At 45.9% G+C, this 17,376-nt stretch overlaps 1 protein-coding gene across 1 annotated transcript in view; it reads left to right on the forward strand.

Moving 5' to 3' along the window:
• ITGA9 (integrin subunit alpha 9) overlaps window positions 1-17,376 on the forward strand; it is a 345,733-nt gene that overhangs the window by 32,286 nt on the left and 296,071 nt on the right. The window contains exons 5-6 of the mRNA XM_061196493.1: window positions 9,987-10,054; window positions 15,489-15,618. Of these exons, the coding sequence (XP_061052476.1) occupies window positions 9,987-10,054; window positions 15,489-15,618 (198 nt within the window). The remainder of the gene's footprint in view (window positions 1-9,986; window positions 10,055-15,488; window positions 15,619-17,376) is intronic.

The raw sequence follows: 17,376 nt of genomic DNA on the forward strand, positions 1-17,376 counted from the left end.
GGGATGGGGAGCACTGGGGTGTAAGCAGCTCCTTAGAACAATGGGGGACTGAACGGAACGCCTCTGTAGTTCTTGGTCCTGTAAGAGGCGAGGTGTGGCAGATGCTCAGATTTCTCTAGAAGAGGGGCTGGCAGGTGGGGGATGCAGGCCACAGGGCCCTTGCCTGTGCTCTTGCTTTGGGATCTCCATCTCCCTGTTTGGTGGTCTAAACTAAACCTACTTAAGCTCTTAAGGCAACCATTATTTTCTCTTAATGTGGAAAAACTCAGTAACGCGGGCTGTCTGTTCCAGTTGGGGGGTCATATGGTAGTGAAGTACAACAGAAGTATTTTGGAGTTTGACCGGACCTTTCAGATATCACCCAGCCTGGCCTCTTTGTCTTTACTGACATCCAGAGATGTGGGGTGGCTTGCTCAGGCTGAGTTTTAACTTCCATTCTGTTATTCACATGCTGCACAATCAAGAGGCCAAGTAGAGTGGTGGCTAAGAGCACAGACTCTGGGCCTAGACCGTTAGAGTCCCAGTCCTGGCTCTGCCACTTGTTAATGCTGTGACTTCAGATGAGTGACTTAACCTCTTGTGCCTAACCTACCTCAAGGGGCTGTGGAGAGGATTAAGTTAGAGCTTGTAAGTTCTTAGAGCAATGGCTGGCATATGCATATATATATATATATATATATATATATATATATATATATATAAAATATTACACTTGACCCTCCACATCCAAGGATGTGGCGGGTCAGCTGTACTCTGCCATTTTATATAAGGCACTTGAGCACCTGCAAATTTTGGTATCTGCAGGCATCCTGGAACCAAGCCCTCATGGATACTGAGGAAGATTGTATATGCTAATAAGCACATATATGTTAATATACCATATTATGTGCTAATGTACTGTCTGCCAAGCAAGTGTTTGTTAATTACTATAGGGCAACTAATTTGTCTACCAGGGATAGAGTCCACTCAGTTTTATTAAGTACCTGTTAGACCCTGTGCCAAGTGCCTGATGGATGAAGCCCAAGAAATTCCCCATCTACAGGGGAAAACAGAGCGGGAACATAATGCTTCCAAAGTGGCAGAGCTGAGTGGGGAGAGAATTCCATGCCCGTGTACATGGCCTGGAACCTCTGCAAGGGCCCAGGCTGCATCCACGTTCAAGGTGGCATTAAGGCAGGATTATTTCATTTTACAACTGGAAAAACGGAGACCCGCCTAGAGTCTGCAGCCTGTTGGGGCCCATGGAAAAGACAAATGGTGGGTGCTGGGCAGGGGAGGATGGACACTTCCTCTACAAGAGTGGAAAGACCCCAGGGTGGGGCTGGGTGTGGCCCGATCTCCCAGGCTTCTGCCTCCATGGCCTCACCCTGTGGCTGGACCCTCAGTGGGAATGGACACCATGATGCTTCCATTGCATTTACCTCTGAGGGTTATTGTGAGAAGCTCATGAGAAAACGCAGGTGAAAGTGTTCAGAAAGACCACACACTGTTCTCTAATTGTGGCCTGATTGTGGGTCTCGGTGAGGGTCAGCCGTGCTCCAGAATGTTGGGAGGTTGATTTAATTGAGGAGAGCCTCTAAGTATGTGGGCACCTGTCCACAATGTCTCAAACTTTTCAATTCTTAAAAAGTCCGTCTTTGGTTTGGCACAAGGACATTTTTCTCCTGGCTTTTCGGGTGCTTCCTGTTTCTGGTTGGTGGGAAATGCTATCAGAATATCCTGTTTGGAACCAGGAAATGTAGAGGGAATGGGAAACAAAAATGAATTTAGGACACAAAGTAAAATAAACGGATGGCGCGTACCCCTAAGTCAGACCATTTATTTGATAGGAGAATATTGTCATTACTACCATGTGGGGTTTGGTTTATATCAGAATGTATGAGAAAATGAGAAGTTTAGTGGGGTGACAGATGGGCAAAACGCTTCCTAAATTAAAGAGCATGCACAGTAAAACACTAGTTGCTATTAACCAAGTTATGGTGTTACCGAGTCCAAGCTCACTCTGCTCGCCGCATGACAGGCCAATGAATTGGAGATGAGGTGTTGAGACAAGGAATACGACTTTATTCGGAAAGCCGGCAGACTGAGAAGATGGCAGACTAGTGTCTCCGATAAATCATCTTATCGGGGTTTGGATGCCAGTTTCTTTTATAGCACAGAGAGGGGGAGGAGATGAGGAAGTAAAGTAAAAATACCATAAGTTTTGCAAATATCTCCTGGAATGGCCAGCCTCGGTGAAGGGATGTGTTAATTTCTTCTTTCTTGAAGCCATCCAGAGGTGGGCGGGGTCAGATGGTCTCCCCATGAGCTGAACAGGAGCACTTTAACATTCGGGCAGAGGGGCAGAGTTCCCTGAGGCAGGCCATTCTGTATGATTATAATAACAAAAGCAACGAAAAGCAAAGGTTAAAGGCAAAGAAACAGATCGAACTTGGAATCCCATTTAGCTCTTTCCTGTTACAATGGGATTTTAGGACTCCCCGAAGTGAAGTCAGTGCATTGATAAAATCAAGCACAGAGATTTCTTTCATCCTTTGCCCTGGAGTCCACTGAGGCAAGAAGCCAGAGCTTGGCAGGAGGGGGGTTATAAACAAGTCATCTTTTTATTCTCACTAATATGGAATAATCTGGGAGCAGCTCAGCTAAATTAACAAAAAGTATTCCAAATAAAACACTGATAAATGCAATTAGGTACCATTGTATATTAGATCTAATTTCAGAATCTGGCTTTACCACTCACTCATTCCTATGATTGAACCCATAGCTCCTACTTCCTGATTCGGTGACTTTGGGTAGACACCACCCCCCCCAACACCCCTCCCCCCCCCGCCCCCAGCCTTGAACCTCAGTGCCCTCCTCTGTAAAATGGAGGGATTAATCCCTACTTAAGAGGTATTTGGGACTTCCCTGGTGGTCCAGTGGTTAGGAATCGGTACTTTCACCGCGGTGGCCTGGGTTCAATCCCTGATGGGGAACTAAGATCCCACAAGACGCGCAGCATGGCCAAAAAAAAAAAAAGAGAGAGGTATTTATTTGAAGTATATAATGTGCCTAACACAGCTCCTAGCTCAGGGTGAGTACTCAATAAAAGGGAGTTTTCTAATTAACTTTTAAAATAGTATCATAGTGTCCTTAAACCTTCTCCGAAGGCGTCCAGCGGTCCTGCTTTAATGAATAATGGAGGGTGGAAAGCTGGGTATTGCTAACCTGATTTTAAGACTCCTTGAAAAGATTATAATTTAAAAAAATCCTTTGAAGATCATATTTGCACAATTTATTTTCTTGGTAAGCTCTCTTTATGTAGATGATCTGAAGTTTAATTCATGCCATGTTTAAATATTCTCAAGTTTGGAATTGTTGGGGTCTTAATTTATCAAATTTTACTGTGCTTTAAAATTGTCCCATTGATTCCAAAGATTTCTGTACCATTTTCTTCGTTATCGGGGGTGGCCAGGCCTTTAATTCCTAATTGCTTTTGCATCTCTCAAGACAGAGATCATTTCTAGAGAAGGAAATAGATTCCCCTATTTAGATGAGAAGATTCCTCTTCCCCCTTCTAAGGTTGAAGGCTGTGGCTCCACAGGGGATACAAATCAATCAAGATCCATTTACAAATGAAAAGCAATTGAGGTTTTGTTTTGTTGTGTTTTTGTTTTGGAGAGAACCATAAAAGGCTAAGTTAATCCATTTAAAAATTCAAGAACAAGCCTCATAAATTTTTATTAAATAAAGAGCTCTACATTTACATAGGATTTTATGGTTTCCAAAGAGCTTTCATAAACATTATCTCATTTAAGTAAATACAGCAAATTAAAAAAAGCAGATGCAGTCCTGTAGTATGCCCAATTAATGTGGAGGGGGACCCTGAGAGGGAGGGTGGCTGGAGGGGACAGCCAGGGCCAAGCCTCTGGCAGTGGCTCTTGGAGCTCAGGGAGACCCATCAAGCTTTCCCTTTGGTGCTAAGAATTCTTATCTTGGGCACAAATATATTCTACACTTCAGGCATGGTTTCATACATTGTGTGGAATTATTGACTACTTAAACTATGTCATCTAATAGTTTCCTTATGGATATTCAAATGTTATGAATCTCCTCTTCTAAAATTACATATCTGTGTGATGGATGTCTTAGGTTTTGTTCCTTTTAGAGACACTAACAGATTCAGAGTCACCAAATATTTATCAAGCACCTACTGGGTTCCAGGTGTTGTGCTAGGTACTTACCATTTATGATCTTACTGAGTAATCACATCATGGGGGGGCGGTTTAAGTATTCTTTTCACCATTGTACAAATGAGAAAACTGAAGCTTAGGGAGGTTGATGAAGGTCACAGTCTTATTAAGCAGAAGAAGGGTGGTGGCTTTTAAGTTCAGAACACGTTTCTTTTTTTTTTTTCCATTTAGGCTGTGGTCCTTGTAACTGAGGGTTGTTTTATATATTTAAATGCTCTTTTTATCACTAGATATCTGTCTGCCTGATTTCATTGTCCTCCGAATTGTTGTTTTTTAATTGAAGTATAGTTGATTTACAGTGTTGTGTTACTTTCAGGTTACAGCAAAGTGAGATATATATATATATATAAAATATATATAAAATGTATGTATTATATATAAAAATATATATATAATATATATAAAATATATATAATATATATATTCTTTTTCACATTCTTTTCCCTTAAAGGTTATTCAAAATATTCAGTATAGTTTCCTGTGCTATACAGTAGGTCCTTGTTGGTTATCTCTTTTATATATAGTAGTGTGTGTATGTTAATCCCAAACTCCTAATTTATCCCTCCCCACCTCTTCCCCTTTGGTAAATTTGTTTCTATGTCTCTGGGTCTGTTTCTGTTTTGTATATAAGTTCTTATGTATAATCAAATTGTTTAATTATCAGTTGGTTAGTATTCACTCAGAAATTGAGCAAAAATTCAGACATTAAGACTGGAAAGCTATTTTTTTCCTCTGATATTTTATTTCATGGCTAAGCTAAGGAACTATGGAAAGATAATTTAAAAATTGATGTGTTAAAAAGACTAGCTTTGAAAGATGAAACTTTCTCAAATGGTTAATAGGAAGAGAGCTCAGTAGGAAGAATATATATTACACTGTATGTAAATCTTGATCTTTCCATGGGTTGGTTTTATCCCGCCAGTGTTTTGGGAAGAGTGCAGGAAGCGACTCCACCCAGCCTAATTCTTGAATGAATTAAATTCATTAGTGTACGTTCCATGCATTGAGTTGTGGGTTATGAACATTTGGAAACCAGTATTTTTTCCTCTCTCAATTGCCTGCTGTTTAGACAGGGTTTAGTAAAACCAGCAGCTCAACCAAGGAAAATACTACCATTTTTAGACTGGAGGAGCCATACAACTTAATGAATCAAAGTGTGTGATGCAGGCCACATAATTCAGACCCACCCACGGCAGAAAGACAGAGCTTTCCAACCCGTTCCCAGCTCCTCCAAGGGATGTCTGGGCCCCTCGTTCCACCGCGTCTTGCTTCCCTGATTCAGTTCCCCCACATTTAACAGAGTCAGGTTTGTTACAGCATCCATGAGCTGCTGTCGTGCCAAGCCCGGTTCTCCCGTGCTGCTTTGAGGTGGATAAACGTTTTGTTGCACAGCGGAGAGGGAGGAAACTGGCGTGTTGTGGTCCTCTGTCCCTGGCCACGTCCTTGGGGCCTTTGGAGACTGAATGGATGTGCCCAGGAGTGGCCCGGTGCCTCTGTGTGTGCAGGAGTAGTTCTTCTTGAGAACACAGGAGGCTGGAGGTCCTGCCCCAGCCCTCCGCCCTCTACTTCCTGGACCTCTCCGCAGAGGGAGGGTGTGTGACCTGGGGATGCTGTGATGGGACAGCCCCTTGTCTCCACACTCACCCCCCTTCTCACAGCTCTGTGGTAGAGGCTCTCCTGCCTTCTCCAGTATAGGCAAGCAAAATCGAGCTTTCAAGCATACGGGAATGATAGATTGCCCTATGTATATATTTTTTTTTTGAAGAAGAAAGGCCTGTACTTTAGAACTGGATTAGAGAGAAACTACAACCTGCCCTTTATATATATATATATATATATATATATATATATATATATACACACACACACACACACATATATATACACACATACATATAAAATATATAAAATATTTTACAATATATATGTATTTTATATATTTGTATATATTTATATATATATTTTATATATATATATATATATATATATATATATATATATATGTATTTTTTTTTTGCAGAAGGTATCAGGTTAAAATAACAGTGGTATCCTTAACTCATGGAAATAGCACTCAACAGAGTGAAAGCAACTGAAGCATGCTGTGGTCCAGGGTCCAGTGTATCTGGCCAGCATCTCTTGGGAAGCCCCCATAGCCCAGGCCTGGGCCCTAAGGGCCACCACTGCACCCTGAGGTGCCAGTTTACCTGTTGTGTGGCCTTGTTCACTTTACAAATTCTTTCTTAGATCACTTCTCACTTAATCAGGATTTTTGAATATCTGGTAGGCCAGCACAATGTGGGTGTTTGATTTTTACTGGAAAGGAGCAGGCCAGGCACAGAACTTGACTTGGGGTTTGGGTGGCTGTGCTCGCACAATGGTGCTGAGTCTTAAGATGTGGTTGATCAGGAGTAGCTTTGAAGTGTTCTGTGAAGCCTGCTCACGTCACTTCTTCACAGGAGTTTGGCTTTTAGAAGAAGAGCACTTTGTACCAGGAGGGCCAGGCTTGGACACAGGCTCAGTATGTCCCAGCGTGGGCCGTCCCATCTGTGTCCTCAGATCCTTGAGGACAGTCCGTGAAGGATCGTGCCAGGGGGTGGGCAGGGATTGAAGAACCAGTTCTGAATATTCTATGCAGTTTCTCTTGAGGCCCAAGAGGGAGATGGAATTGCCCAAGGCAGAATCAGTCAACCTAGGTTCGGAAAGCCCAGAAAAATCCATCCTGTGTGTCCTTGCCCTGCTCCAGTCACACGTACTTCCATCCTTAGGCCTCTGGGGTCAGTGATGCCACCGATTGGAGAAGCAGGATTCCTGGTACCCAGGACACAGCTCCTCTACAAGCAAGGCTGGGGTGGAGGTCACAGAGCCTGATGGACTGGAGGACAGAGGGTAGGGCTGGGAGGTCAGGGGGCACAGAGGTCCAAGGCGAGCAAGTTGGGGAGTCCAGGTGCTCAGTGGCTGAAAGAATGTGCCGGATCCTCTTGCATCTCCGCCTGGGGCCTCGGGTCTGGGCACGGACGGCAGCGCCCACACCTTCCCTAAGTAAAGCCTCACCTGCACACACTGTACCTTACACCGGGCTGGTGTTGGGGGCACTGAGATGGGTGAACTCATCTCGGTGTTGAATAAACTATGTGATGAACAAACACATTTTGAGATGGGGAGAGGCTATCACTTACCTTTACCTACAAGGTCACCTGGGCACAGAAGCTGAGGAGGGGTTCTGGAAGGCTGTGGAATGTGAAATGTCAGATACACATACCAGTGGAGCCTTCCTAGACTGGAGTTGCCACAGCTGCCCCCCAAAGTGTGTGGTGCTGTGGGGAGCGAGGAGGCATAGGACTGGATCCTGTTCCAGGTTGAAGGGGTTAATCAGAGTACAGGCATTTCTGGGCAGTCAGAACATGGCCTGTCCTCTTAGGAGCCATGGGTGCTAGTCAGGAGCCCCACGTGGTTTGATTCCTTGCTCTAGAGCAAGCTGAGAAGGCAGGAATAGACCCTGGGGTTTCAGGAATGTCGAAGCCGGTGAGATGGTGACTGCTTCTTGTGTGTGAGGGAGGCCCACAGACCTCGGAAGAGGCCATCCCAGCTTGGGGAGCCGGGCTGACCTCTGAACGGTGCCACGATGCCGGCTGAGGCAGGGGTGCTGGTCAAAGGGCTTCCCCTGCGGCCCTTTGGCCTGGGGTGGGGTTGGGACCCTCCCAGCTCCCAGAATGGCTGTGGTCACCTCAGGAACCTGGGGCCTGCTCCTGGCTCAGCGTTCGCCAGCAGAGTGTGGGGATGAGGTAGAGAAAGACAAGTTTTCCCGTCTAGTTTTGGAGCCCCTGTCACAAAAGAGACCTTGAGACTGTTTTCTTTAAAACGTGAAAGATTCCCACATAATTCCTATTCATGTCCTAAATTTATGAGGCTAAACTCGTGTGTCCTGCACTGTAGTTTCCTTCAGCTCATGGGGGCTGAATTTCCTTTCTGTGTTTCATTTGTCTGAGACTTACAATCGGGTCAGTGGGTGGATATGCTTTTTGCCGGACCTTCCACATTTAATATGACTGTTCTGGTTGGGACATTTTGATCCCTTTTGCCATTGTGCTATTTGATATAGGATTTATTAGTTTTTATGATTTCTTGCCATTGTACAATTTGATGCAGGATCTCTTTATGACTTTGCATAAGTCCCACTCCCGGCCCTGGTGTAAGATTTTGCAGAGAAGTGTGTTCTACTGTCACTGGGTTGCTTTCTGGCAGAGCTGTGAGTTCTCTTTGTAATAACAGGACAAGGTAGGAGGAACTGATTTAGCCCTCGCCTGGAAGAGGAGTAACTCCATTGACATTCCGTTGTAATTGAGCATTTGGTTAATGGCCACTTACTGGAGAATGTTACCAGGCTCTGCAGTGAGTGTTGTTAGAAAATGAATTCCTCTGTGTATTTCCCCAGGGCCCTTCTGCTTCTCCTCCAGGACATAACTCTGGACCACAGGAAGTGGCACTGTGTTGCAATCACAGCTTCACTGTTCCTTTGTATTATTTATTTTGTGTTTCAGAATTAAGTATATTGCTTTTAATGGAACCAGAGACTTGTCAGGAGCCCAGGGGGTGACATGGGGGTCACTGGGTTATTTTACTGGGTCTCTTGGACCTGAAGGTGCCCAGGGGCAGCCATGAGCCTCTGTCCAGCAATGTCAGTTTCACATGTAATTAGAGTCACCTAAGCTGAACATCACTCCATCTCCATGCCTTTACCCATGTCATTATTTCACATGGCTTGTCACCTTCTGGGTTTTGTGTAATCACTCACTGCAAAACCTTTGATCAGCCACAGAGGTGAAAGAACGTGAATTTCCGAGTCTGCCGAACTTGGATAGAATTCTGGCTTCGTGACCTCGGATGAATCACTTAAACTCTCTGAGCCTCAGGGGTTTTACCTGTTAACAAATGGTGATGCGGGCTCCCAGGGATGAGGGATTGATGAAATGGTGAGTGGGTACAGCTGACACAGTGCCCAGAACATGCTAAACTTAAAATGCCAACTGAAAAATGAAGCAGTAGCAACAGAGTTCCTGTTTGTTGGGTTGGAGTATTAGGAACTGAGGGACAGGTGGGGGAAGAGAACTTATCCATTTGTTTTCTTTTGGATCCATTTGTATCCATTTGTGGAGGGAAAAAGAGATCTCCCCTTTTCCTTCCACACAAGGAAGACAAGAGGTGTCAGTGATGGTGTCACCGTGCTCTGGGGCCGGTCCGGTGGAGTCCCCTCTTCCCGCGGCCACTGGGCTCTGAGGGCTGGTTTCTGGTCGTACGGTGGAAAGCATATTGCCTCCAGCTGGATGGAGTGTCTTTTTGGGAGGCTTGGTCGTCTCCCAGGGGACTCCACACTGGGACGGCCACATCATTCCATCTCTGTGTCGTGTTTTCAGTTCTTTCTTCCTCCTGGGGCTCCCGTCCTTTCTGAAGTGAATGAGATAATTGTCACCGGCCTCCCACTTAATTACTGTGTCTGCTGCTTCTCCTTTCCCAAATGCACAGAGGAAGCCCATCAGGGCACTTGGCAGCCTCACTACCTGATGGCACCAGAGCTTGGATTTTTGAGGTCTGGTGGATTCCTGAGACTTTTCTCCGCGCCCCAGTCTGGACGGCGTCCCTGGGCCGGGCCTGCGGCCGCACTCAAGAACATGCCCAGCATGCTCAGGCGCTCCGCACACGACTGGCACACACTGATGAGGCTGTGGTTTGCTTCTCTTCCCTCCCCTCCCCCTCTAGAGTATAAGAAGAAGTATGGAGAGGAACACGGCTCCTGCCAGGCTGGGATAGCGGGCTTCTTCACTGAGGTGGGTATCACTCTTTGGGCCTTTCTCTTCTCTCATGGGTGTTCATTTCCTGCATGGCTTCCCATCATATGGTAGATTAAAGTCCAGACTCTGTGTCTCGGCCCATGGGCCTGACTTTCTCCTTCACTCATCAGAGGACAACCCAGAGCTGCGGGAGGGGATGGGACAGTGAGGGGGAGAAAAGGCCTATGACACCCACTGGTTTCAGCTGCTGCTGGACCATGCCAGATCCTTACTAGCATCATTATTACAGAGGTCCCCACGTGTGGTGTTTTGTGCACAAGTGCACGTTTCTGTAGGTGAGCTGCACAGTAGAGGAACTGCTGTGTCGAAAGCTCTTCAAAATGTGAATTTTGACACATGCTGGCAAATTGCACTCCAGAAACATTTACCAGTTGACACTCCCCCCAGTTGTGTGTCATTGTCCCTACATCCTCTAACCAACACTTAAAATTTTTGTCATTAAAAAAAATGACATTGTGTTTTAATGGCCCTTTACCTAATTATTAGTGCAGTTGAGTATCCTTTTCGAATATTGGCCATTTGTGTTTATTTTTTCTGGAAATTGCCTGTTTATGTTCTTTGCCCATTATTATGTTATTTTTTAACTGTTGTTTTACTGATTTTTAGGATCTTGTATTTTCAGTAGTAATCTCATATCTCTTGTATGTGTTACAATATTTTTCACCAGTCTTTTACCTGATTTTTAAGTTTGCTTATGGTGTCTTTACTATATGGGCCTTGAACATTCATATTTGGGCAAATCTGTCAGTCTTTTTCTCTCTGGATTCTAGACCTCTCTGTTAGGAAGGTCATCCCCATCCTAAGACTATGAAATATTCATGTGTATTTTATTCTGCCACTTTTATAGGTTAAAAAATATTTGAATCTTTAATCCATCTTAGATTTATGCGTGCAGACATTATACGGGAGAAATGAACTTCATTGTTTTCCTAAATGTGTGGTTGGTTGTTCTTTTTTTTTAAAAAATAAATTTATTTTATTTATTTTGGCTGCATTGGGTCTTCGTTAATGCGCGCGGGCTTTCTCTAGTGGTGGCGAGCCGGGGCTACTCTTTGTTATGGTGCGCGGGCTTCTCATTGTGGTGGCTTCTCTTGTTGCGGAGCATGGGCTCTAGGCGTGTGGCCTTCAGTAGTTGTGGCACACGGGCTTCAGTAGTTGTGGCTTGCAGGCTCTAGAGTGCAGGCTCAGTAGTTGTGGCGCACGGGCTTAGTTGGTCCACGGCATGTGGGATCTTCCGGAACCAGGGCTCGAACCCATGTCCCCTGCACTGGCAGGCGGATTCTTAACCACTGCGCCACCAAGAAAGCCCTGGTTGGTTGTTCTGATACTGGTTTTTTAAATGTTTTCTTTATCCCCATTGGTTTGAGATACCATCCTGCCATATGCCAAGGTTACCCATCTTCCATCTCAGTAAGCATATAGAGGGTGTAATTTCTATGGCTGTTGTTCTTCCATTGAGATCTAGCAAGTATGACTCAACGCAGGAAGCAGCAGGGAACTGCTATACGTTTACAGACACAGTGATGGCAGTGCCGTAAGAAAGTCTATTTGGGCTGGTCTTGTGCCCAGGTGTCTGGAAGTGGGAGAGCCTGGAGGAGGCCAGGTTGGAGGCTGTGGTGTGGTCCAGCCACAATGGGACAGGGCAGCCTATGGGATGTTTTAGGAATAAAAATGATGAGGGGAGTCAGAAAATATGAAGGCAGTATCAGTGGGCTGGGTGACCAGAGGACTGTGGGGGGGAGGAAGGAGGTTTTATGCCAGGTTTCTGGGGAACAGTGGTACTGGTGGAAAGGGGGCTGCCCAAGGAAGAATCCACTGGGAGAGGTAAACTGATGGGTCTGCTGTATACACATGCCATGTGAGGTGATGGGATGGGACACTCACATAGATGTTTTTAGAATCCAGCCTTGATTTGGCCAATGCTAGTATGTTTCTGAGGGGACTGGGTGTGCTTAGCATAGGGCCGGGGTTGGGGGGCTCTGAGCAGAATGTCTCCTGTAGACAGTGGGAGGAGAAAGTCAAGTCATCGCAGAAATGAGAACTCATTGGAGATGTTGGTGGGGAGCTAGGGGAGAGGAAGAGTCCCGGGGAAGGGATGTCTCCAGCCGGAGAGTCAGGGAACACGAGAGCACTGGGGCTAAGGGGGAGGAGGAGGAGGAGGAAGGACAAGGGTGTGGAGGGGAACCCGGGGGGCCGTGCCAGCTCCGGATTACCAGAGGACCTGCTGGGACTCCAGAGCCTGAGGGAAACAGGGTGCGGGCAGCAGTGGGGCTGGTGCGTGGAGCACTGCAGGGAGCCGGGCGGCAGTGAGCAGGAGGGCTCAGTCCTGACCCGGCCACTCGGGGCCTTGGCCTCTGCTTCAGTTCCCAGGCTTTTGGCCTCCCTAAACAGGAGGTCTTTGAACTGCCAGTCTCCCTCGTTTCTGGAACTTCAGCTGTTGGAGGCCGAGCAGGAAATGTGGTTGAAGGGGTCAGGCAGCACTGCGCCCCTCTCCTGCGCTCCTGCTGACCTTGTCACTTGGGTTTGCCTTTGCTGGGAGCTGGGCTGTCCCTGCACAGGGCGGGCAGCTGCCTCCCAAGCTGGATGTGGTTCTGTGGCCTTCTGGTCATGGCCATGTTGCCCCAAACTACTCTGGTCCAAGGCGACTGCTTGACCTGAATGTCAGTGACCCTGGGGTTATCAAAGCTGTTTGAGTTATGGACGCTGCATGAATTTTAGCCCAGCGTTGAGGACAAGGGAGAGCTTCCCGGGAACATATTTATTTTTGTAGCCTAGGATAACAGAGATAGATACTTCTAAGCAGCAAGAGAAGACTTGGCCCAAACCTGCTGGTGTCGGGGCACCACTGTGAGAGCCTGGGGACATCTGGGTGGAAATCCATCTGGCACAGACTTCTGTCACAGATCCCGAGGACTCTTCTGCCCCCTGCTTGTGCCAACCTACAGGGCACAGAGAAAAGCCCGTGGCTTCTCTCAGGCAACTCCAGGTACCCGTGTGCCTCAGGAGGTTCTGCCCCTTGCAGAAAGGCCCATGCTGTTGATTGATGGAGTTTCGCACACATGATTTAGGCAGTGGTGGCCTTGGGCTTTTGGAGAAGCTTGCACTTCTGCGTGTTACATTTGCATTGTCTGTTCCTGGGTGGTGAGGAGCCAAGCATTGATCACATTTTCCTGGCACTTGTGGACAGTGTCAAAAGGGCCCAGGCTGCACCCACAGCGGATGGAAAAAGCCAAATAGGAGGGAGTTCCAGGGAGATGCTGTTTCCCTGCCCCCAGCCACAAGGGTCTCAGGCTGGGCCTCAGTTTACCTAGTTTGAACTGCAGGGAGAAGGGGGCATAAACAGTAAGAGGAGAGGGAAAAAAACCAAAAGCTGTTTGTTTTAAAGGTTTTTGAGGAGAGGGATGACCTTGTTTTATTCTCTTTGTAATGTTTGAGAGAGGGGATGCAGCGATACGTTAGACATACATTTCTCAACTTTTATCCTGGATTAATCTGAATCATCAGAAAACAACACGTCCACTGCCTGGTGTCCCCAAGAGCCTTACAGGCCTCTGGTGGTGCTCAAAGCTTTGGCTCGTGAAGAGCTGCTGGTGGAGAAAGCTCTCCACTGTGTCTATGGCTGGCACTGGGGATACTGCTCATTTTGTCTTTCTGTGCCCTTTGTGTTCGGGCACTGATTACATATTCCTTTCTGAGCTTAAGACCAAGGAGAAAGTCTCCCTTCTCTGATGATCATTTGTCTTTCTCATGCCCCTTCTAGAACCAGCACAGTCCCTTACACAGAACAGATGAGTATAAGGGGAATGAATGAATGCACTGCCCATGTTTGCCCAGGGATGTGTCCTAAGTGCAGAAAGTGATATATTTTTATAAAACAGTGAGATACCCCTGAGGGTATCCGGTTTCTCATCCTCATAGCATCCTTGGAGATGGATTGGATCTCAGAACCTTAAAGTGAAGTGCTTCTCAATGGTCATTCCTGGTCCACACCTTCATGAATTATCAACAGCAAACCATTCAGGCAGGAGTCTGGTGGCTTTTCTTCCAACATGTGTTGTTCAGAGTATTGTCCTGATGGTGCTGCTGCCACACACGTACTCTGCTTTCTGTGTGCTCTGTCCTCCTCTCTCTGCTGTTCTATTAAGATGGCTCTGGCTTTTTCAGACATTTGCTCCCAGGGAATTCAGTGTCACTTTATGAAATGTCAACAGAAACTCAGAATTCTTAGGGCGGGATCTAGCCTCCAGGGACTTGTTGGAAACCAGCAGCTTCTGACAGCGGTGAGGCCAGCTCTGTAGAGAGGGGCCAGCCTGGAAGGATGTTTCTGAAGTATAACAGTGCGGGGACCCTAGAGGCCAGGGTGGTGTGTGTGTGTCAGTAACAAGAGCATGACCTGTACAGTGTCCAGCATCTCCATGAGCCCAGAAGGCCTGTATCTTTGGGGTTTTTGTACAGCTGAGGGGTTTCCTCTAAAACTGTCTTTATTTTAACCCTTTTGGGTGGAATTTTTTCTAAACATTCTGTGCATTTCCTTGTTGCCTTACCCTGGGAATGTTTTACAAAGGGATTTGATTGATCTGTGGATCTGGTATAAGTAGGAGATACTTAATAAATATTGTGGAGTGAAAAGTTAATGAATTTGTTAGAAAAATAATTTTTGTTATTTCTTACTGCAGTGTAGATACTTTAGAAAATATAGATAATCAAAGAGAAGGGATTTCCTGTTGGGGAAGGTTGGGGAAGGAAAGCCTCGATGATGTCTTTCTCTATTGGACTTATTTCACTGAGCATAATGCCCTCCAAGTTCATCCATGTTGCTGCAAATGGCAAAATTTCATTCTTTTTTATGGCTGAGTCATATTCCGTTGTCTATATGTACCACATCTTCTCTATCTGTTCATCTGTGGATGAACACTTAGATTGCTTCCGTATATTGGCTATTATAAATAGTGCTGCTATGAACATTGGGGTGCTTCCTGGGCCTGTTTTAATAGTAGTGCTGTGTCTTGCTGTCTGTGGTCTCTTCTCTCCCCAGTCCACATCTTTCCTGTAGTGGGCCTCTTTGCTCTCTTGTTTTCGTTGTTTTGACTTTGCAATGAGCCTTTAGTGGCCAGAAAACCCAGCTTCAGAACCATTCCTGAGAATGAAGACTGGAGGGGATTTCTCTGGAGTGTCAGTACATCTTCTTTATCCATTCATCTGTTGATGGACGCATAGGTTGCTTCCATATCTTGGCAATTGTAAATCATTATGAATATGAAATTTTTTTTATTGCTCAGGTGAAGAAATTTTCTGGTGTGGCATCTTTACTTTAATTACGAGTTCTTTGTTGTGATTGTGGGTCTCATCACACCGCCTTCTCCCCTCTTCAGTTTCCTTCCCTGTTTACCTTTGGGTTTCTCTTCCATAGGAGCTGGTTGTGATGGGTGCCCCAGGGTCATTTTATTGGGCTGGGACGGTCAAAGTGCTGAACCTCACAGACAACACCTATTTCAAACTAAATGATGAAGTGATCATGAACAGGAGGTACACGTACCTGGGTGAGTAGCTCAAGGAGGTGACAGGTAAGAAAGGGGAAGTGGGAGTGATTGCCACCAAGCTTGCCAGTGATTGCTTTACTGATGGAAAGAGAGTTCGTTGGCTTTTACAACTGCTGTTCTACTTAGTTGCACTTTTAGCCAAGGGCACCACAACATTGAGCTCCACACAGAGCAGGTAGAGAGAGAGGAGGACAAAGGACGGGACTGAATTAAAACTGTGTGATTTAATTAAAAAGCTGACAGTTGAACCTCCAAGGAAGCAAACATTTTCTTTTCCTATTTTAGCAATTACTCGGGTTCAGATGATTAGATACAAAACGAGTGTGAGAGAATCCTGTTTTTCCATGACTTTCCTTTGGATGAGGTCTCTGCTTTCTGGTCACAAAACTGGTTGCAGGTAGAAATAATAAGAACCAGAAATTAGCATGATGAATGGCAACCTAATCCTGAGGTTTAATTAAAGGCTCAGAAAAACTTTTATTTTCTTAACCGTTTTAATCCTCTAGAAAGAAGGTAGACACAACTTAAGTTAGCAGCCACCAGGCCAGAATGACTCTGGACAAGACCATGCTTATTGGTGAACAGAGAGGCTGTCTTTACTTGTATAAAAGACAATTTGACGTGGCTCTTTTCTTTAATTCAGGCCCTAAATGCTGTAATTCTGGGCTGAAAATGAAGCTAAATTTAGCAAGGCCTAATGATGAGAAAACAATGTTCTTTCACACTCATTACACTTAACTTAAATCTGGGGGAGTCCCTGACCCGCTTTTTGCATAGAGATTCGCTTGTGAGTTGGCAGGAGGGACTGCCTGACTTGTCTTTTCCCCTCTAAGTCTTTTGCCCAGTAGCACCAACTGTGATACCTTTACTTGGAGTCTTTGGAGTGTTTGCTGCTCTGCGCGCCCAGCTCCTTAAGCTGTCATTTACTGGGGACTTACTCCATGCCAGGCTCTGCATATGATTTCTCTTAATACCTGGAGCAACCTTATGAGGCAGCCATTATTATTACCTACATTTTATAGGTAAAGAAACCGAGGTACAAAGAAGTCATTTAACTTGCCAAGGTCCCATGGTTCATCAGTAGCAAAGTCGGGGTTTAAACCTGTGGTTTCTGAGCCCAGAGTCTAGGTGCTGAGCTGCCCACCTGTGTATGCTCTGCAGACAGCCCCGCCCGCTGGTGTGGACCCCTCGCTGGGCTGGGAGCACCTTGGAGGAGGGGAGTTTGTCTGACATTTCCAGGACTTGGTATAGTGCCTGGTGCAGAGGAGGGACTCAACACATGTTTATTAGGTCAGAGAATGAAGAGAAGGCACAAAAGAGCCCAGTTTGGACGTGGCTTTAGCGTTGATAGGCCCTCTGAGCCTCAGGGCCCGTGACTCCTTCCTGTGTGCCAAGCAGAGGCCTTCATGCTGCGGGATTGCAAGGCTCACTTGAAGCTTTGATGTCACTCATAATAGTCTTAGGGAACGTGAGCCTCCAGTCTGAGAGAAATCAGCCACCTGGTGAGCAAGAGTTGATCATATGACACCATTACAAAATGCAAGCAGCTTATGATCATAACATTAGGGTTTGAGGATGAGGAAAAGGTTTGTAGAATATACAGCAGCCTGTACAGGGTTTTTACTGCCGGCAGGGCTCTCAGAAAGCAGGAGACATTTAGACTAAGCTCAGACAACTTTTACCTTTGTTTCTAGATTTTTTTGTATCCGTGGATTCTTTGCTCAGCCATCCATCTACCCACCCACCCACTGTCAGCTT

This window comes from Eubalaena glacialis, chromosome 7 (assembly GCF_028564815.1).
Source record: "Eubalaena glacialis isolate mEubGla1 chromosome 7, mEubGla1.1.hap2.+ XY, whole genome shotgun sequence".
Lineage (NCBI taxonomy): Eukaryota > Metazoa > Chordata > Mammalia > Artiodactyla > Balaenidae > Eubalaena > Eubalaena glacialis.